This window comes from Salvelinus fontinalis, chromosome 13 (genome assembly GCF_029448725.1).
Source record: "Salvelinus fontinalis isolate EN_2023a chromosome 13, ASM2944872v1, whole genome shotgun sequence".
Classification (NCBI taxonomy): Eukaryota; Metazoa; Chordata; class Actinopteri; order Salmoniformes; family Salmonidae; genus Salvelinus; species Salvelinus fontinalis.
This window is the reverse complement of record NC_074677.1, coordinates 40,032,026-40,045,968: the sequence shown is the minus strand read 5'-3', so window position 1 is coordinate 40,045,968 and position 13,943 is coordinate 40,032,026. Positions and strand designations below refer to the sequence as shown.

The 13,943-nt window shown below is 45.7% G+C and overlaps 1 protein-coding gene across 4 annotated transcripts in view; it reads right to left on the bottom strand.

Moving 5' to 3' along the window:
- The window catches only part of LOC129868659 (calcium/calmodulin-dependent protein kinase type II subunit alpha), an 82,406-nt gene extending 81,502 nt beyond the window's left edge, over nt 1-904 (bottom strand). The window contains exon 1 of one of the 4 annotated variants that reach the window (XM_055942832.1): nt 691-904. In XM_055942832.1, the coding sequence (XP_055798807.1) occupies nt 691-752 (62 nt within the window). In that variant the 5' untranslated portion in view covers nt 753-904. Of the gene's footprint in view, nt 1-106; nt 284-690 lie in introns of those variants that run through there. The other 3 variants (XM_055942833.1, XM_055942829.1, XM_055942831.1) reach the window with 3 other exon arrangements.
- Nucleotides 905-13,943: the final 13,039 nt, after the last annotated feature.

The following is a 13,943-nucleotide window of genomic DNA, read 5'->3' as shown; positions in this document are numbered from 1 at the left end:
GCACCGATATAAAATATTAAAGTCTCGTCTTCTCGCCTCATTCCACTGAATTTCCAATAAGACACTCAGTGACATCATCCAGCTTCCTGCGATAACAGTTAGCTACCTACGGTTTTGTCTTCTGACTGATGATGCTCCTCTCTCAAGACGCACTCCATTAAGCAAAATTGAATTTGTCAAGAGTTCCGAAATAATTCTCAGGCGGGAAATGTCTTCCGTTTCACATTGTTCCATCAGAAGTGAGACCTTTCTCCCTGACTTGCCACTGCCACCTGTTCCCTCTTAAACTCTCAGCACCAAGCCACTCTCTCTCTCTCTCTCTCTCTCTCTCTCTCTCTCTCTCTCTCTCTCTCTCTCTCTCTCTCTCTCTCTCTCTCTCTCACTCCTCTATTTCATCTCTTCATCATTCTTTTTTATTCTTTCTCTTCCCTTCTCTCCTAAAAATTCAATTTCATCAGCTAAAAAGACCTTTCCCCTCTCCTACCATAAAGGGATTCCTCAGAAGCCTAATGTCATTCATTTCTGCCACCAGATATTTAATCAACCATGCCTCCCTCACTGGCTGTAAACACATGCCTCTGACTCAAACTGAACAAAGAGGTCATCTTTCATTGTCACACAGGCCTGAAATGCAATTCCAAAAACCACTTTGGATTAGTAAAAAAAGGTCAAATCTCCAGTGGAACTTACTTGCCCAGTTCCTCAAACATCTGGAATTCCTCAGTGAAGCGGGTGCAGGTGATGGTGGCCATGCTGGATCTGAGGTGGTGGGTTTCAGGTGGTCCTTGTCTTTAGTTAAATGTTTTGTGGAAGATGGTTGGAAGCCTTGATGAGAGCCAAGCGTCACTTTCCTGATCTCCCGAGTGGAAGTGAATGAGGGATGCTGGCCGACAGGTTTGCTCCAGCATTTCACCCGCCCGCTTCGCTCGGTTCCTCCAATCGCAGCTCTGCCTGCACTCCTGAATACACAGCCCCGTTGTCATGGCAACTGCATCCCCATCCTCTCCAAGTGCACACTTCACAGACAGACAGGCGGGCAGGAGAGGAGGAAGCTAAACAGTGCACACATATGGGAAAGCACATAAATGAGCACAAACACATAGAAACACATGTGCATACACACAAATACTTACCATACTGTAATATTAATGCAGTCGACAATTCCATATACAGCCATTTCAATCCACCAACGGAACTAGTCAAGCTCCAAAGATATTAAGATATCAATAATTAACCTTATTACGGAATAATATATTCAAGCTTCAGCTTGAATATTGAAGCTTGAATATATTTCCCTGGTGTACAATCGTGAAAATAATGGCAAAGCTTGGAAGAAACGCTACGACCCAACAATGAATGAGGATAAAACAGAATAGAGGAATATTCGACAACACTTTAGTCATTGATGATTCCTAAAGTGTTGTCGAATATTCCTCTATTCTGTCTTATCCTCATTCATTGTTTGTGTCAGCGTTTCTTCCAAGCTTTGCCATTATTTTCATTACACACCATGGCCAAGTGACCAGACGCTATTCTAGTGCAAACCATGTCACATATAGAATAAATGGTATATAATTATACATGAAGAAGATACCTTAAGTACTGCATTTGTCATTGATGATTCCTTCATACCCTCTTTGTCAATCACAACCTATTGAGCCACTAACGCATTAAAGCCACTGCGAACCGGCAGACCCCATAGGGAACAGATTAAAAACCAAAAGCTTGACTAGGTCATTCCTCGTTGGTGACATACACAGTCGGCCTCTGACACGGTTGGGAGATTCATTATGATTCCATCACTGCCCAGCCCCCCTCCACCCTCTTCCGTCCAGTGGCTCAGTTGGTAGAGCATGATGCTTGCAATGCCAGGTTTGTGGATTCAATTCCCATGGGGGACCAGTATGAAAAATGTATGCACTCTACTGTAAGTCACTCTGGATAAGCGTGTCTGCTAAAATTGAAAATGCTGACACTCCAGCTCAACAGAACCCTGGGGGGGTTACAACAACAAGGTTCCACCCTTGTCCCCTCCTCTTACTCCAGCAGACCACCCGGCCCAGGGCTTTGTGAGTGAACCACTTCTGTTACAGGCCACGCGTCAACCGCACAGCTTTGTTCCTGCTGCCGCCTTCTGTTGTCCTGCCTGGAGTGAAAGCATTTCTGTCGAGCACGGACAAGGCTGAGCATTCCCGGTCTGCTGGGTGGGAGAGCATCTCCTCAGTAAGCAGGGGATGAGAAGGAAGGAGGGGAGAGCATGATGAGAAAATGATTCCCATTATTTTCTCCCTGGATAAGAGGAGATTCAGTGAATGCGGGGATTGCAAGAATGATTGGCACATTGAGAGAGCGAGAGAGAGAGGGGGGGGGGGGGCAGCGGGGGAATAACTTGTAGGAGAAGAGAGATAGGCCTTCTTTCCAAATACATTTCCAATGGAGTAAATTAGCAGATGCTCTTATCTAGAGAGACTTCTATAAGTGCCTTCATGTGTGGGAGCTTAAACAACCGCATAATGTGAGCATCATTAGTAAAACGTTCTATCTCAATAATTAACATGGTGGAATACAGTCTCATGCTGTACTATCTCAACTTTCAACCTGTACCATCTCAATTTTCAACCATATGGTTGAAGGTTGAGGTTGTACAGCATGAGACTGTATTACACCATGTTAATTATTGAGATAGACCGTTTTACTGTGTATTCGTACCCCTTGACTTATTCCACATTTTGTTGTGTTACAGCCTGAATTCAAAAAGGATTATAGATATTTTTCTCACCCATCTACACACAATATCCCATAATGACAAAGTGAAAACATGTTTTTAGAAATGTTTGCTAATTTATTGAAAATTAATGCAGAAATATCTCATTTACATAAGTTTTCACACCTCTGAGTCAATGCTTTTTAGAATCAGTTTTGGCAGTAATTACAGCTGTGAGACTTTCTGGGTAAGTCTTTAAGAGCTTTGCACACGTATTGTACAATATTTGCACATTATTATAAAAAGGATTTCAGCTCTGTCAAGTTGCTTGTTGAACATTGCTTAACAGCCACTTTCAAGTCTTTCCATGGATTTTCAAGCCGATTTAAGTCAAATCTGTAACTAAGCCACTCAGGAACATTCAATGTAGTTTTGTTAAGCAACTCCAGTGTAGATTTGGCCTTGTGTTTTAGGTTATTGTCCTGCTGAAAGGTGCATTTGTTTCCCAGTGTCTGGTGGATGTCACACCCTGATCTGTTTCCCCTGTCTTGTGCTTGTGTCCACCCCCCACCAGGTGTCTCCTATCTTCCCTGTTATCCTCTGTGTATTTACCTGCGTATTCTGTCAGTCTGTCTGTTGCCAGTTTGTCTTGTCTCGTCAAGTCGTCCCAGCATGTTTTTCCTTGTGCTACCAGTTCTCAAGTTTTCTAGTCTTCCGGTTCCGACCTTGCTGCCTGTCCTGAGTAACCTCGCTACTAGCGATGCTTTCCGAGAACCCCGCTTACCTCCTGCGGAGTGCTATGCTGGAGATTCTGGAACCTGCCGGGCATTTCTCTCCCAGTGCTCCATCATCTTTGAGCTGCAGCCCTCTTCGTTTCCTTTGGATTGGTCGAAGATATCTACCACGCTGATGTCTGGGAGGGTGCTCGCCTGAGCAACGGCGGTGTGGGATTAACAATCCGCCATTTGCCTTAGTCAGTAGGATTTTTTGCCGGGGGTAAGTAAGGTGTTCAATTCCGCCGTGTCCGGGAGAGAGATGGCTCGGAAGATACTTTGTCTGCGTCAAGACTCCCACAGTGTGGCAGACTAAGCGGTAGACTTTCGTAAGCTGGCCGCCGAGAGTGCCTGGAACCCAGAGTCCCGGTTCGACACCTTCTTCCATGGATTATCGGAGAAAATCAAAGATGAACTAGTTACCCAGGGACCTCGGCTCCCTCATAGCCTTGACTATAAGGATCGATGGGCGCCTACGGGAACACAGGAGAGAGTGGAGGTCTGTTCTCAGCCACACTCGCTCGTCCACGGTTTCTCCCTCGCCTCCGAAGAACCCCGGAAGTCCCCGACGTCTGCATTCCCGAGAGAATCCAAAATCACCCGAGTACCCTCAGGGATCATCCGGGACTGGTGACTCATCTCCTCCTGAGCCCATGCAACTGGGCGGGGCTAGATTGTCTCCTAGTGAACATTTACGCAGGCTGAGCTCCAACAGTTTCCTGTATTGTGGTAATACAGGACACTACATAGCCACCTGTCCAGTAAAAGACCAGGCTTATCAGTAGGTACGGTTACGCTGGTGGGCCATACAGGGAGTCTCCAAACCCCCATTACTCGTACTCCTCTCCACGCTATCCTCTGTGTGGTGACCGGTCAAAATCTCTCCAGGTGCTCATTGACTCTGGGGCTGATGAGAGCTTCATGGACGCTACCCTGGTATCTGATCTGGGTAGTCAACTCCTCTCCATTCCCATGGACGCAAGAGCTTTGGATGGACGCTCCATCGGCAGGGTCACTCACAGTACGGTTCCCATTAACCTGCGAGTGTCAGGTAATCACTGTGAGTCCTTACAGTTTCTACTAATTTCAACTCCTCATACACCTGTGGTTTTGAAATTTTCATTGCTCCAGAGGCACAACCCCCTGATCAACTGGGCTACATATTCTATCCTGGGTTGGAGCCCGTTCTGCCACGCACATTGCCTTAAGGGGGCGCAGCCTGCCCTGGAACATCCTTCTGCAGGCTTGGGGAAAGCCTCTGGTCATTCCCAAGGAGTACCAGGACCTCCAGGAGGTTTTCAACAAGGATCGCGCCACATCCCTTCCTCCACATCGACCCTACGATTGTGCTATTGACATCCCCCCGGGCACCACACCACCTTGAGGGTGGCTTTATTCTCCAATCATGGAGACCAGGACCATGGAGGAATGCATTGAGGACTCTCTAGCTGCTGGGATCATGTGTCCTTCTGCCTCTGCCGGCGCAGGGTTTTTCTTTGTGGAAAAGAAGGACAAAACCCTGCTCCCGTGTATCGACTACCGGGGCCTCAATGACATCCCTGTAAAAATCGCTAACTGCTACCACTCTTCTCCTCATCTTTCGAGGCCTCTCCGGGGGACGACCATCTTTTCAAAGTTTAACCTTCAGAACGCCTACCACCTGGTTTGGATACAGGATGGAGATGAGTGGAAGACAGCCTTCAACACGGCTAATGGACACTAATAGTACCTGGTTATACTGTTTGGTCTGACCAACACTCCCGCAGTGTTCCAGGCCCTGGTCAATGATGTGCTCCGTGACATGTTGAACCGGCTTGTGTTTTTCTATCTCGATGACATCCTTGTCTTTTCTCGGTCGGCTCAAGGGCATGTTCTCCATGTCCGACAAGTTCTCCAGCGCCTCCTGGAGAACCAGCTATTTGTTAAAGCGGAGAAATGTGAGTTCCATCGTTCTACTATCTCCTTTCTGGGATTTGTCACCCGCTGTCGGCCTACCTGGAAGAGAGCCCGGTCCGCTCTTTTTAAGACCACCTCCAGGTATCGGCAACAGACGGATCACCACCGTACCCCGGCTTCCAGCTATCGGCGGGTATGGCTGTCCACCCGTGAGCTGCCCCTCCGGGTGGAGTCTCGACAACTTTTCCCCCATTTTATTGGTTCCTTCCCCATCTCTAAAGTCCTTAGTCCCTCCGCTGTTCGTCTTCTGTTGCCCCGTACCCTCATACATCCCACTTTCCATGTGTCTAGGATTAAACCTTTGTCTCACAGCCCTTTGTCTCATTTTCAAGGATTTTGCCTGTGCTCAGCTCCATTCCATTTTTTTTCTATCCTGAAAAACTCCCCAGTCCTTAAGGATTACAAGCATACCCATAACATGATGCATCCACCACTATGCTTGCAAATATGGAGGGTGCTACTCAGTAATATGTTTTATTGGATTTGCCCCAAACATAAAATTTGCAATATTACTTTAGTGCCTTGTTGCAAACATGTTTTTATTCTGTACAGTCTTCCTTCTTTTTACTCTGTCAATTAGGTTAGTATTGTGGAGTACTTGCAATGTTGTTGATCCATTTTCAGTATTCTCCTATCACAGCAATTAAACTCTGTAACTGTTTTAAAGTCACCATTGGCCTCATGGGGAAATCCCTGAGCAGTTTCCTTCCTCTCCGGCACCTGAGTTAGGAAGGACGCCTGTATCTTTGTAGTGACGGTGTATTGATACACCATCCAAAGTGTAATGAATAACTTCAACATGCTCAAAGGGATATTCAATGTCTGCTTTAAAAATTACCTATTTACCAGTAGGTGCCCTTCTTTGTTACGTATGGGACAACCTCCCTGGCCTTTGTGGTTGAATCTGTGTTTGAAGTTCACTACTCGACTGAGTGACTTTAGAGATAATTGTATGTGTGGGGTAGTCATTAAAAAATCAAGGTAAACACTACTATTGCACTCAGAGTGAGTCCATGCAACTTATTATGTAACTTGTTAAGCACATTTTTACTCCTGAAGTTAGGCCATATATACAAAAGTCTGTGGACACCACTTCAAATGAGTGGATTTGGCTATTTCAGCCACACCGTTGCTGACAGGTGTATAAAATCAGCACACAGCCATGCACTCTCCATAGACAAACATTGCAGTAGAATGGCCTTTCTGAAGAGCTAAGTGACTTTCAAAGTTGCACAGTCATAGGATGCCACCTTTCCAACAAGTCAGTTCATCAAATTTCTGCCCTTCTAGAGCTTCCCCTGTCAACTGTAAGTGCTGTTATTGTGAAGTGGAAAGTTCCAGGAGCAACATCGGCTCAGCCGTGAAGTGGTAGGCCATGTGCTGTTGAACTACTAAATTCGAAACTGTCAGCAACGTCAGCATAAGAACTCTTCATCGGGACCTTCATGAAATGAGTTTCCATGGCTGGGCAGCTGCATACATGCCTAAGATCACCATGCGCAATGCCAAGCGTCGGCTGGAGTGGTGTAAAGCTTGCCGCCATTGGACTCTGGAGCAATGGAAATGCGTTCTCTGGAGTGATTAATCCTGCTTCACCATCTGGCAGTCCGACGGACGAATATGGGTTTGGCGGATGACAGGAGAACACTACCTGCCCCAATGCATAGTGCCAACTGTAAAGTTTGGTGGAGGAGGAATAATGGTCTGGGGTTATTTTTCATGGCCCCTTAGTTCCAGTGAAGGGAAATCTTAACGCTACAGCATATAATGACATTCTAGACGATTCTGTGCATCCAACTTTATGGCAGCAGTTTGGGGAAGGCCCTTTCTTTTTTCAGCATGACAATGCCACGTGCACAAAGCGAGTCCATACAGAAATGTTTTGTTGAGATTGGTGTGGAAGAAATTGACTGACCTGCACAGAGCCCTGACTTCAACCCCATCAAACACCTTTGGGATGAATTGTAACGCCGACTACGAGCCAGGCCTAATCGCACAATATCAGTGCCAGACCCCAGTAATGCTGTTGTGGCTGATTGGGAAGCAAGTCCCCGCAGCAATGTTCCAACATCTAGTGGAAAGCCTTCCCAGAAGAGTGGAGGCTGTTATAGCAGCAAATGGGGGACCAACTCCATATTGATGCCCATGATTTTGGAATGAGATGTTCGACGAGCAGGTGTTCACATACTTTTGGTCATGTAGTGTATTTAGTTTTAACAAAGGGGTTGAATACTTCTTGACTCAAGACATTTCAGATTGACATTTTCTATTCATTTGTAAACATTTCTAAAAATAGAATTCCACTTTTACATTATGGGGTATTGTGTGCAGGCCAGTGACAATTTTTTTAAAGCAAAATGTGGAAAAAGTCAAGGGGTGTGAATACTTCCTGAAGGCACTGTTAATGTATATGTGTTCTATAATTTCAGATGATTACTGATTTTGTATCTTATTGTAGTTCAATTTAATGTTCTGAGTTCTCAACTGACATGGAAATGTATTGTACATTTAGTCTATTTATTGTCTTTAATATCAAGACTCTGGATGATTCGTATTGACTATACAGCTAGAAATATACCATAACACCAACATTTTCCAAAACAGAGATATATTGTTCTTTGGTTGAAGGTTTAGTGTTACGCATCAATCTCCTCTTTGATTGACACCTGCGTTGATTGACAGGCTCTGACCCTGAGTTGCCCATCCCTGATCTAGATTAGTCAACTGGGTGGGGATTCCAATGAGTTGGGAGCAATCAGCCAATGATCAGAGCATTATCTTCTTATTTAATTTGGGTTGCCTATGGTTTGTAAATTACTACTTTAAAATGGAGATAGCCTAATGGCACTGCCCATGCTGTAACAGATGCCATAATAGCAAAGATACAAAGATCTATCTATCTCTATGGATGAAGTCAGACCCAGCGTCTCTATCTGTGCAGCTAGGGACAGAGCTAACCCACAGATGGATAGATACAGGCTGGTCAGTGTTGATCCTCATCTGCAAATCCCAATCTCTTGACAGCCTTTGCCAGGGCATATGGGATTAATGTTAGGCTCAGTCCCTCAGATCAAGTCTCAAAGGCGTTAGGCCTAGATTTGGAGTGTGCCAAAGACTCTTTAAAAGCTCCTCCTTTGGACAGGAGTTCTGGCATTGTGCAACTGGGAAGTTTTAATATTTCTTTCCGTCCCTCCCCAAATCGAATAGGTTTATATAAAGAGGCTATGGCGATGCACATGGGTTTGATCAAATCATTTCATAGGACTTGTAGTCTTCATTAAGAGGAAATGTTTGGAATATTTCCTCATGGCAAATCTACTCAATGAACTCAGATCCACTGTTGGTTTCTGGCAGGCGGCCTATCGCCCCAATCAGAGCAACCTGCTCATGTTGATATTCGTTTATAATGTGCCTAGAATACACATCTATTCAGGCAACTCACAGAGCTGCTAATTTGCCTCATGTGGTGAGAAGAGGGGCTTTCAAGGACTCTCAAGGTGCATTAAGTCAGGGTTTCCCAAACTCGGGACCTGCCCCCCCCCCCCCCCCCCCCCCCCCCCCTGGTTGCACATTTTGGTTTTACCTCCAGCACCACACAACTGATTCAAATAATCAAAGCTTGATGATGAGTTGGTTATTTGAATCAGCTATGCTAAGGCAATTACAAAATGTGTACCGGGGGTGGGGTGGGGGATTAGGACCTAGTTTGGGAAACCCTGCATTAAGTCACCAAACATCATAATTGCCCCCTTTTGAAGACTAATGAGGCACTAATGGAGCGGAGTACAACACAAGATCATTACTGTCCCCAAGTGTTTACAGGCGGTATGACACACATCAATGGGCTGCATCTATAATGAACAAAAATGTAAATGCAACATGCAACAATTTCAACTATTTTACTGAGTTACAGTTCATATAAGGAAATCAGTCAATTGAAATAAATTCACTAGGCCCTAATCTATGGATTTCACATGACCGGGCACGGGCGCAGCCATGGTTGCGCCTGGGAGGGCATAGACACACCCACTGGTGAGCCCAGGCAATTGGAATGAGTTTTTCACCCCTAAAGGGTTTTATTAAGACAGAAATACTCAGTTTCACCAGCTGGACGATGATGCAGGTGAAGAAAACGGATGTGGAGGTCCTGGGCTGGTGTGGATACATGTGGTCTGCGGTTGTGAGGCCGGTTAGATGTACTTCCAATTTTTTTTAAATGACATTGGAGGCGGCTTATGGTAGAGAAATGAAAATTTAATTATCTGGCAAAAGCTGTGTAGGACATTCCTGCAGTCAGCATGCCAATTGCACGCTTCCTCAAAACTTGAGACATCTTTGGCACTGTGTTGTGTGACAAAACTGCACATTTTAGGCCTTTTATTGTCCCCAGCACAAGATGCACCTGTGTAATGATCATGCTGTTTAATCAGCTTCTTGATATGCCACACCTGTCAAGTGGATGGATTATCTTGGCAAAGGAGACATGCTCACTAACAGCGATGTAAACAAATGTGTAAACAAAATTGGAGAGAAATAAGCTTTTCGTGCGTACAGAACATTTCTGGGATATTATATTTCAGCTCACGAAACATGGGACCAACACTTTACATGTTGTGTTTATATTTTTGTTCAGTATACGTTGAATCATGGTTCACAAATACAGACGAACTGAATAATGAATTATTGTCACATATCTGATTTGATCACAGGTTTTCCTAGGCCTTTGTAATTGTAATTTAAACGGAGTCAGCTTTAGATCACAAGGTCTACACACCTAGAAAAAAAGGTACTGTCTAGAACCTCAAAGGGTTCCTTTTACAAATCCTTTGTAGAACCCTTTTTTTGGTAGTAGGTAGAAACCTTTTGGGTTCCATGTAGAACCCTTCTACATGGAACCCAAAAGGGTTCTACCTGGAACCAAAAAAGGTTCTACCTGGAACCAAAAAGGGTTTAACTATGGGTACAGCCGAAGAACCCTTTTGGGACCCTTTTTTTCGAAGTGTATCTAGAAAACCAAATATGTGTCTTGTTGATAGTTTGACATAATGATGAAAATGTATGAGCAAGGCAAAACCTGTACACTCAAATTGACATGAACTGAAACGAGTCATGGTCCTGCACACCACTCATACAACTACAACTGCTAAATACACACAATATAATCTCACTTGTCCTAGTTTTGCCTTTTAATAATAGCAGAGGTAAGAAAAAAAGTGAGGACATAGACTGCTATGAGTGTGAGCTCATAGAGGGTGAATCATATAACCATCCTGGAAGGAACAAAGAAGATGCATTTCTGTACCCCATTTTTGGCCTACCTAAAGGAGATGAGTGACTGCGCCTCTTGCCTACATAGGTGTTTGTGTTTCGGCTGCCTCCTAGCAGGTTGTGCTATTGTTGTATGCTCGCATGCTTCACTCACTCAGTACCTCTACCAGAGAAATTCCAACATCTCCATGGCAACGCAAAGGTATGAGTCATCATCACTTGATCTCTGGAGCACAGCTGGCCCTTCTCTCTCTCTCTCCCTGTCTTTCTTACTCTGTTTATGTATTCTGTCTGTGTGTGTGTGTGTGTGTGTGTGTGTGTGTGTGTGTGTGTGTGTGTGTGTGTGTGTGTGTGTGTGTGTGTGTGTGTGTGTGTGTGTGTGTGTGTGTGTGTGTGTGTGTGTGTGTGTGTGTGTGTGTTTGAAATTAAAACTAAAAAGGGATTCTATTAGAATTTTTTCCTGTAGATCTACACAACCTACTCCACATTTTCAAAGGGAAAGAAAATTAAAAAAATATAAATAAAAAGACGTCAGGAGTGGGTAACCCGCCTCTGCCATCCGTTCTATTGGCCAATGTGCAATCCCTGGAGAATAAACTGGATGAGCTCCGTTCGAGACAATCCTACCAACGGGACATTAAAAAATGTCATATCTTGTGTTTCACCGAGTCGTGACTGAATGATGAAACGGATATTATACAGGTTTTTTACACCTTTTTCTCCGCAGGTTTTGTGATATCCAATTGGTAGTTACAGTCTTGTCCCATCGCTGAAACTCCCGTACGGACTCGAGAGAGGCGAAGGTCGAGAGCCGTAATTCCTCCAAAACACGACCCTGCCAAGCCGCAATGCTTCTTGACACACTGCTCTCTTAACCTGGAAGCCAGCCGCACCAATGTGTCGGAGGAAACACTGTACAGCTGGCGACCGAAGTCAGCGTGCATGCTCGCCACAAGGAGTCGCTATAGCGCAATGGGACAAGGACATCTCCGCCGGCCAAACCCTCCCCTAATCTGGACTGTGCTGGAACAATTGTACACCGCCTCATGGGTTTCCGGGCAAGAACGGCTGCGACACACCCCGAGATCGAATCTGTAGATCATTACTGTAGTGACGCCTCAAGCACTGCGATGCAGTGCCTTAGACCGCGGCGCCACTCGGGAGGCCACGGATAATATACAGTTGGCTGGGTTTTCGTGCATCGGCAGGACAGAACAGCTACGTCTGGTAAGACGAGGGGTGGTGGTGAGTATCTATCTGTCAATAACAGCTGCTGCACAAGGTCTAATATTAAGGAAGTCTTGAGGTATTGCTTGCCTTAGGAAGAGTACCTCATGACAAGCTGTAGACCACACTATCTACCAAGAGAGTTTTCATCTATATTTTTCGTAGCCATCAATCCGAGGCTGGCACTAAGATTGCACTCAATGAGCTGTATTAGGCCATAAGCAAACAAGAAAATGCTCATCCAGAAGCGGCGCTCCTAGTGGCCGGGGATTTTTGATGCATACAAACTTAAATCCGTTTTACCTATTTCTACCAGCATGTCACACTCTAGACCACCTTTACTCCACACACAGAGATGCGTACAAAGCTTTCCTTCACCCTCCATTTGGCAAATCCTGATTCCTGATTACAACCAAAAAAAAGCAGGAAGTACAAGTGACTCGCTCAATACGGAGGTGGTCAGATGACGAGGCTGCTACGCTACAGGATTGTTTTGCTAGCACAGACTGGAATATGTTCCGGGATTCATCCAATGGCTTTGATGATTATACCACCTCAGTCACTGGCTTCATCGGTAAGTGGATTGACGACGTCGCCCCCACAGTGACTGTACGTACATATCCCAACCAGAAGCCATGGATTACAGGCAACATCCGCACTAAAGGCTAGAGCTGCCTCTTTCAAGGAGCAGGACACTCATTCGGACGCTTATAAGAAATCTCGCTATGCCCTGAGATGAACCATCAAATAGGCAAAGTGTCAATACAGGACTAAGATTGAATCCTTCTGCACTTGCTCTGACTCTCGTCGGATGTGGCAGGGCTTGCGAACAATTACGGACTACAAAGGGAAACACAGCCGCGAGCTGCCCAGCAACACAAGCCTTACGAACGGGCTAAATGCCTTTTATGTTAACTTTGAGGCATGCCACACTGAAGCATGCGTGACTGCACTAGCTGTTCCGCACGACTGTATGACCACTCTCTCTGTAGCCGATGTGAGCAAGACCTTTAAACAGGTCAACATTCACAAGACCACAGGGCCAGACGGATTACGAGGATGTGTACTCAGAGCATGCATGGACCAACTGGCAAGTGTCTTTACTAACATTTTCAACCTCTCCCTGACCGAGTGTGTAATACCTAATAAGTTTCAAGCAGACCACCATAGTCCCTGTGTCCAAGAAAGCAAAGGTAACCTGCCTAAATGACTACCACCCAGTAGCACTCACATTGGTAGCAATGAAGTGGTTAGAAAGGCTGGTCATGGCTCACATCAACACCATCATCCCGGAAACCGTAGACCTACTCCAATTTGCATCCCACCCCAACAGATCCACAGATGACGCAATCTCAATCGCACTCCACACTGCCCTTTCCCACCTGGACAAAAGGAACACCTATGTAAGAATGCTGTTCAGTTACTACAGCCTAGCATTCAACACCATAGTGCCCACAAAGCTCATCACTAAGCTAAGGACCCTGGGACTAAACACTTCCCTCTCCAACTGTATCCTAGACTTCCTGATGGGCCGCCCCCAGGTGGTAAGGGTAGGCAACCACACATCTGCCATGGCGATCCTCAACACTGGGGCCCCTCAGGGGTGTGTGCTTAGTCCCCTCCTGTACTCCCTGTTCACCCACGACTGCGTGGCCAAGAACGACTCCAACACTATCATTAAGTTTGCTAACGACACAACGGGGGTAGGCCTGATCACCACAACGACAAGACAGCCTCTAGGGAGAAGGTCAGAGAACTGGCAGTGTGGTGCCAGGTCAACAACCTCTCCCTCAACGTGAGCAAGACAAAGGAGCTGATCATGGACGACAGGAAAAGGAGGTCCGAACATTCACATCAACGGGGCTGTAGTGGAGCAGGTCGAGAGTTTCAAGTTCCTTGGTGTCAACATCACCAACAAACTATAATGGTCGAAACCTACCAAGACAGTCGTGAAGTGGGCACAACAACGCTTTTTCCCCCTCAGGAGACTGAAAAGATTAGACATGGGTCCCACG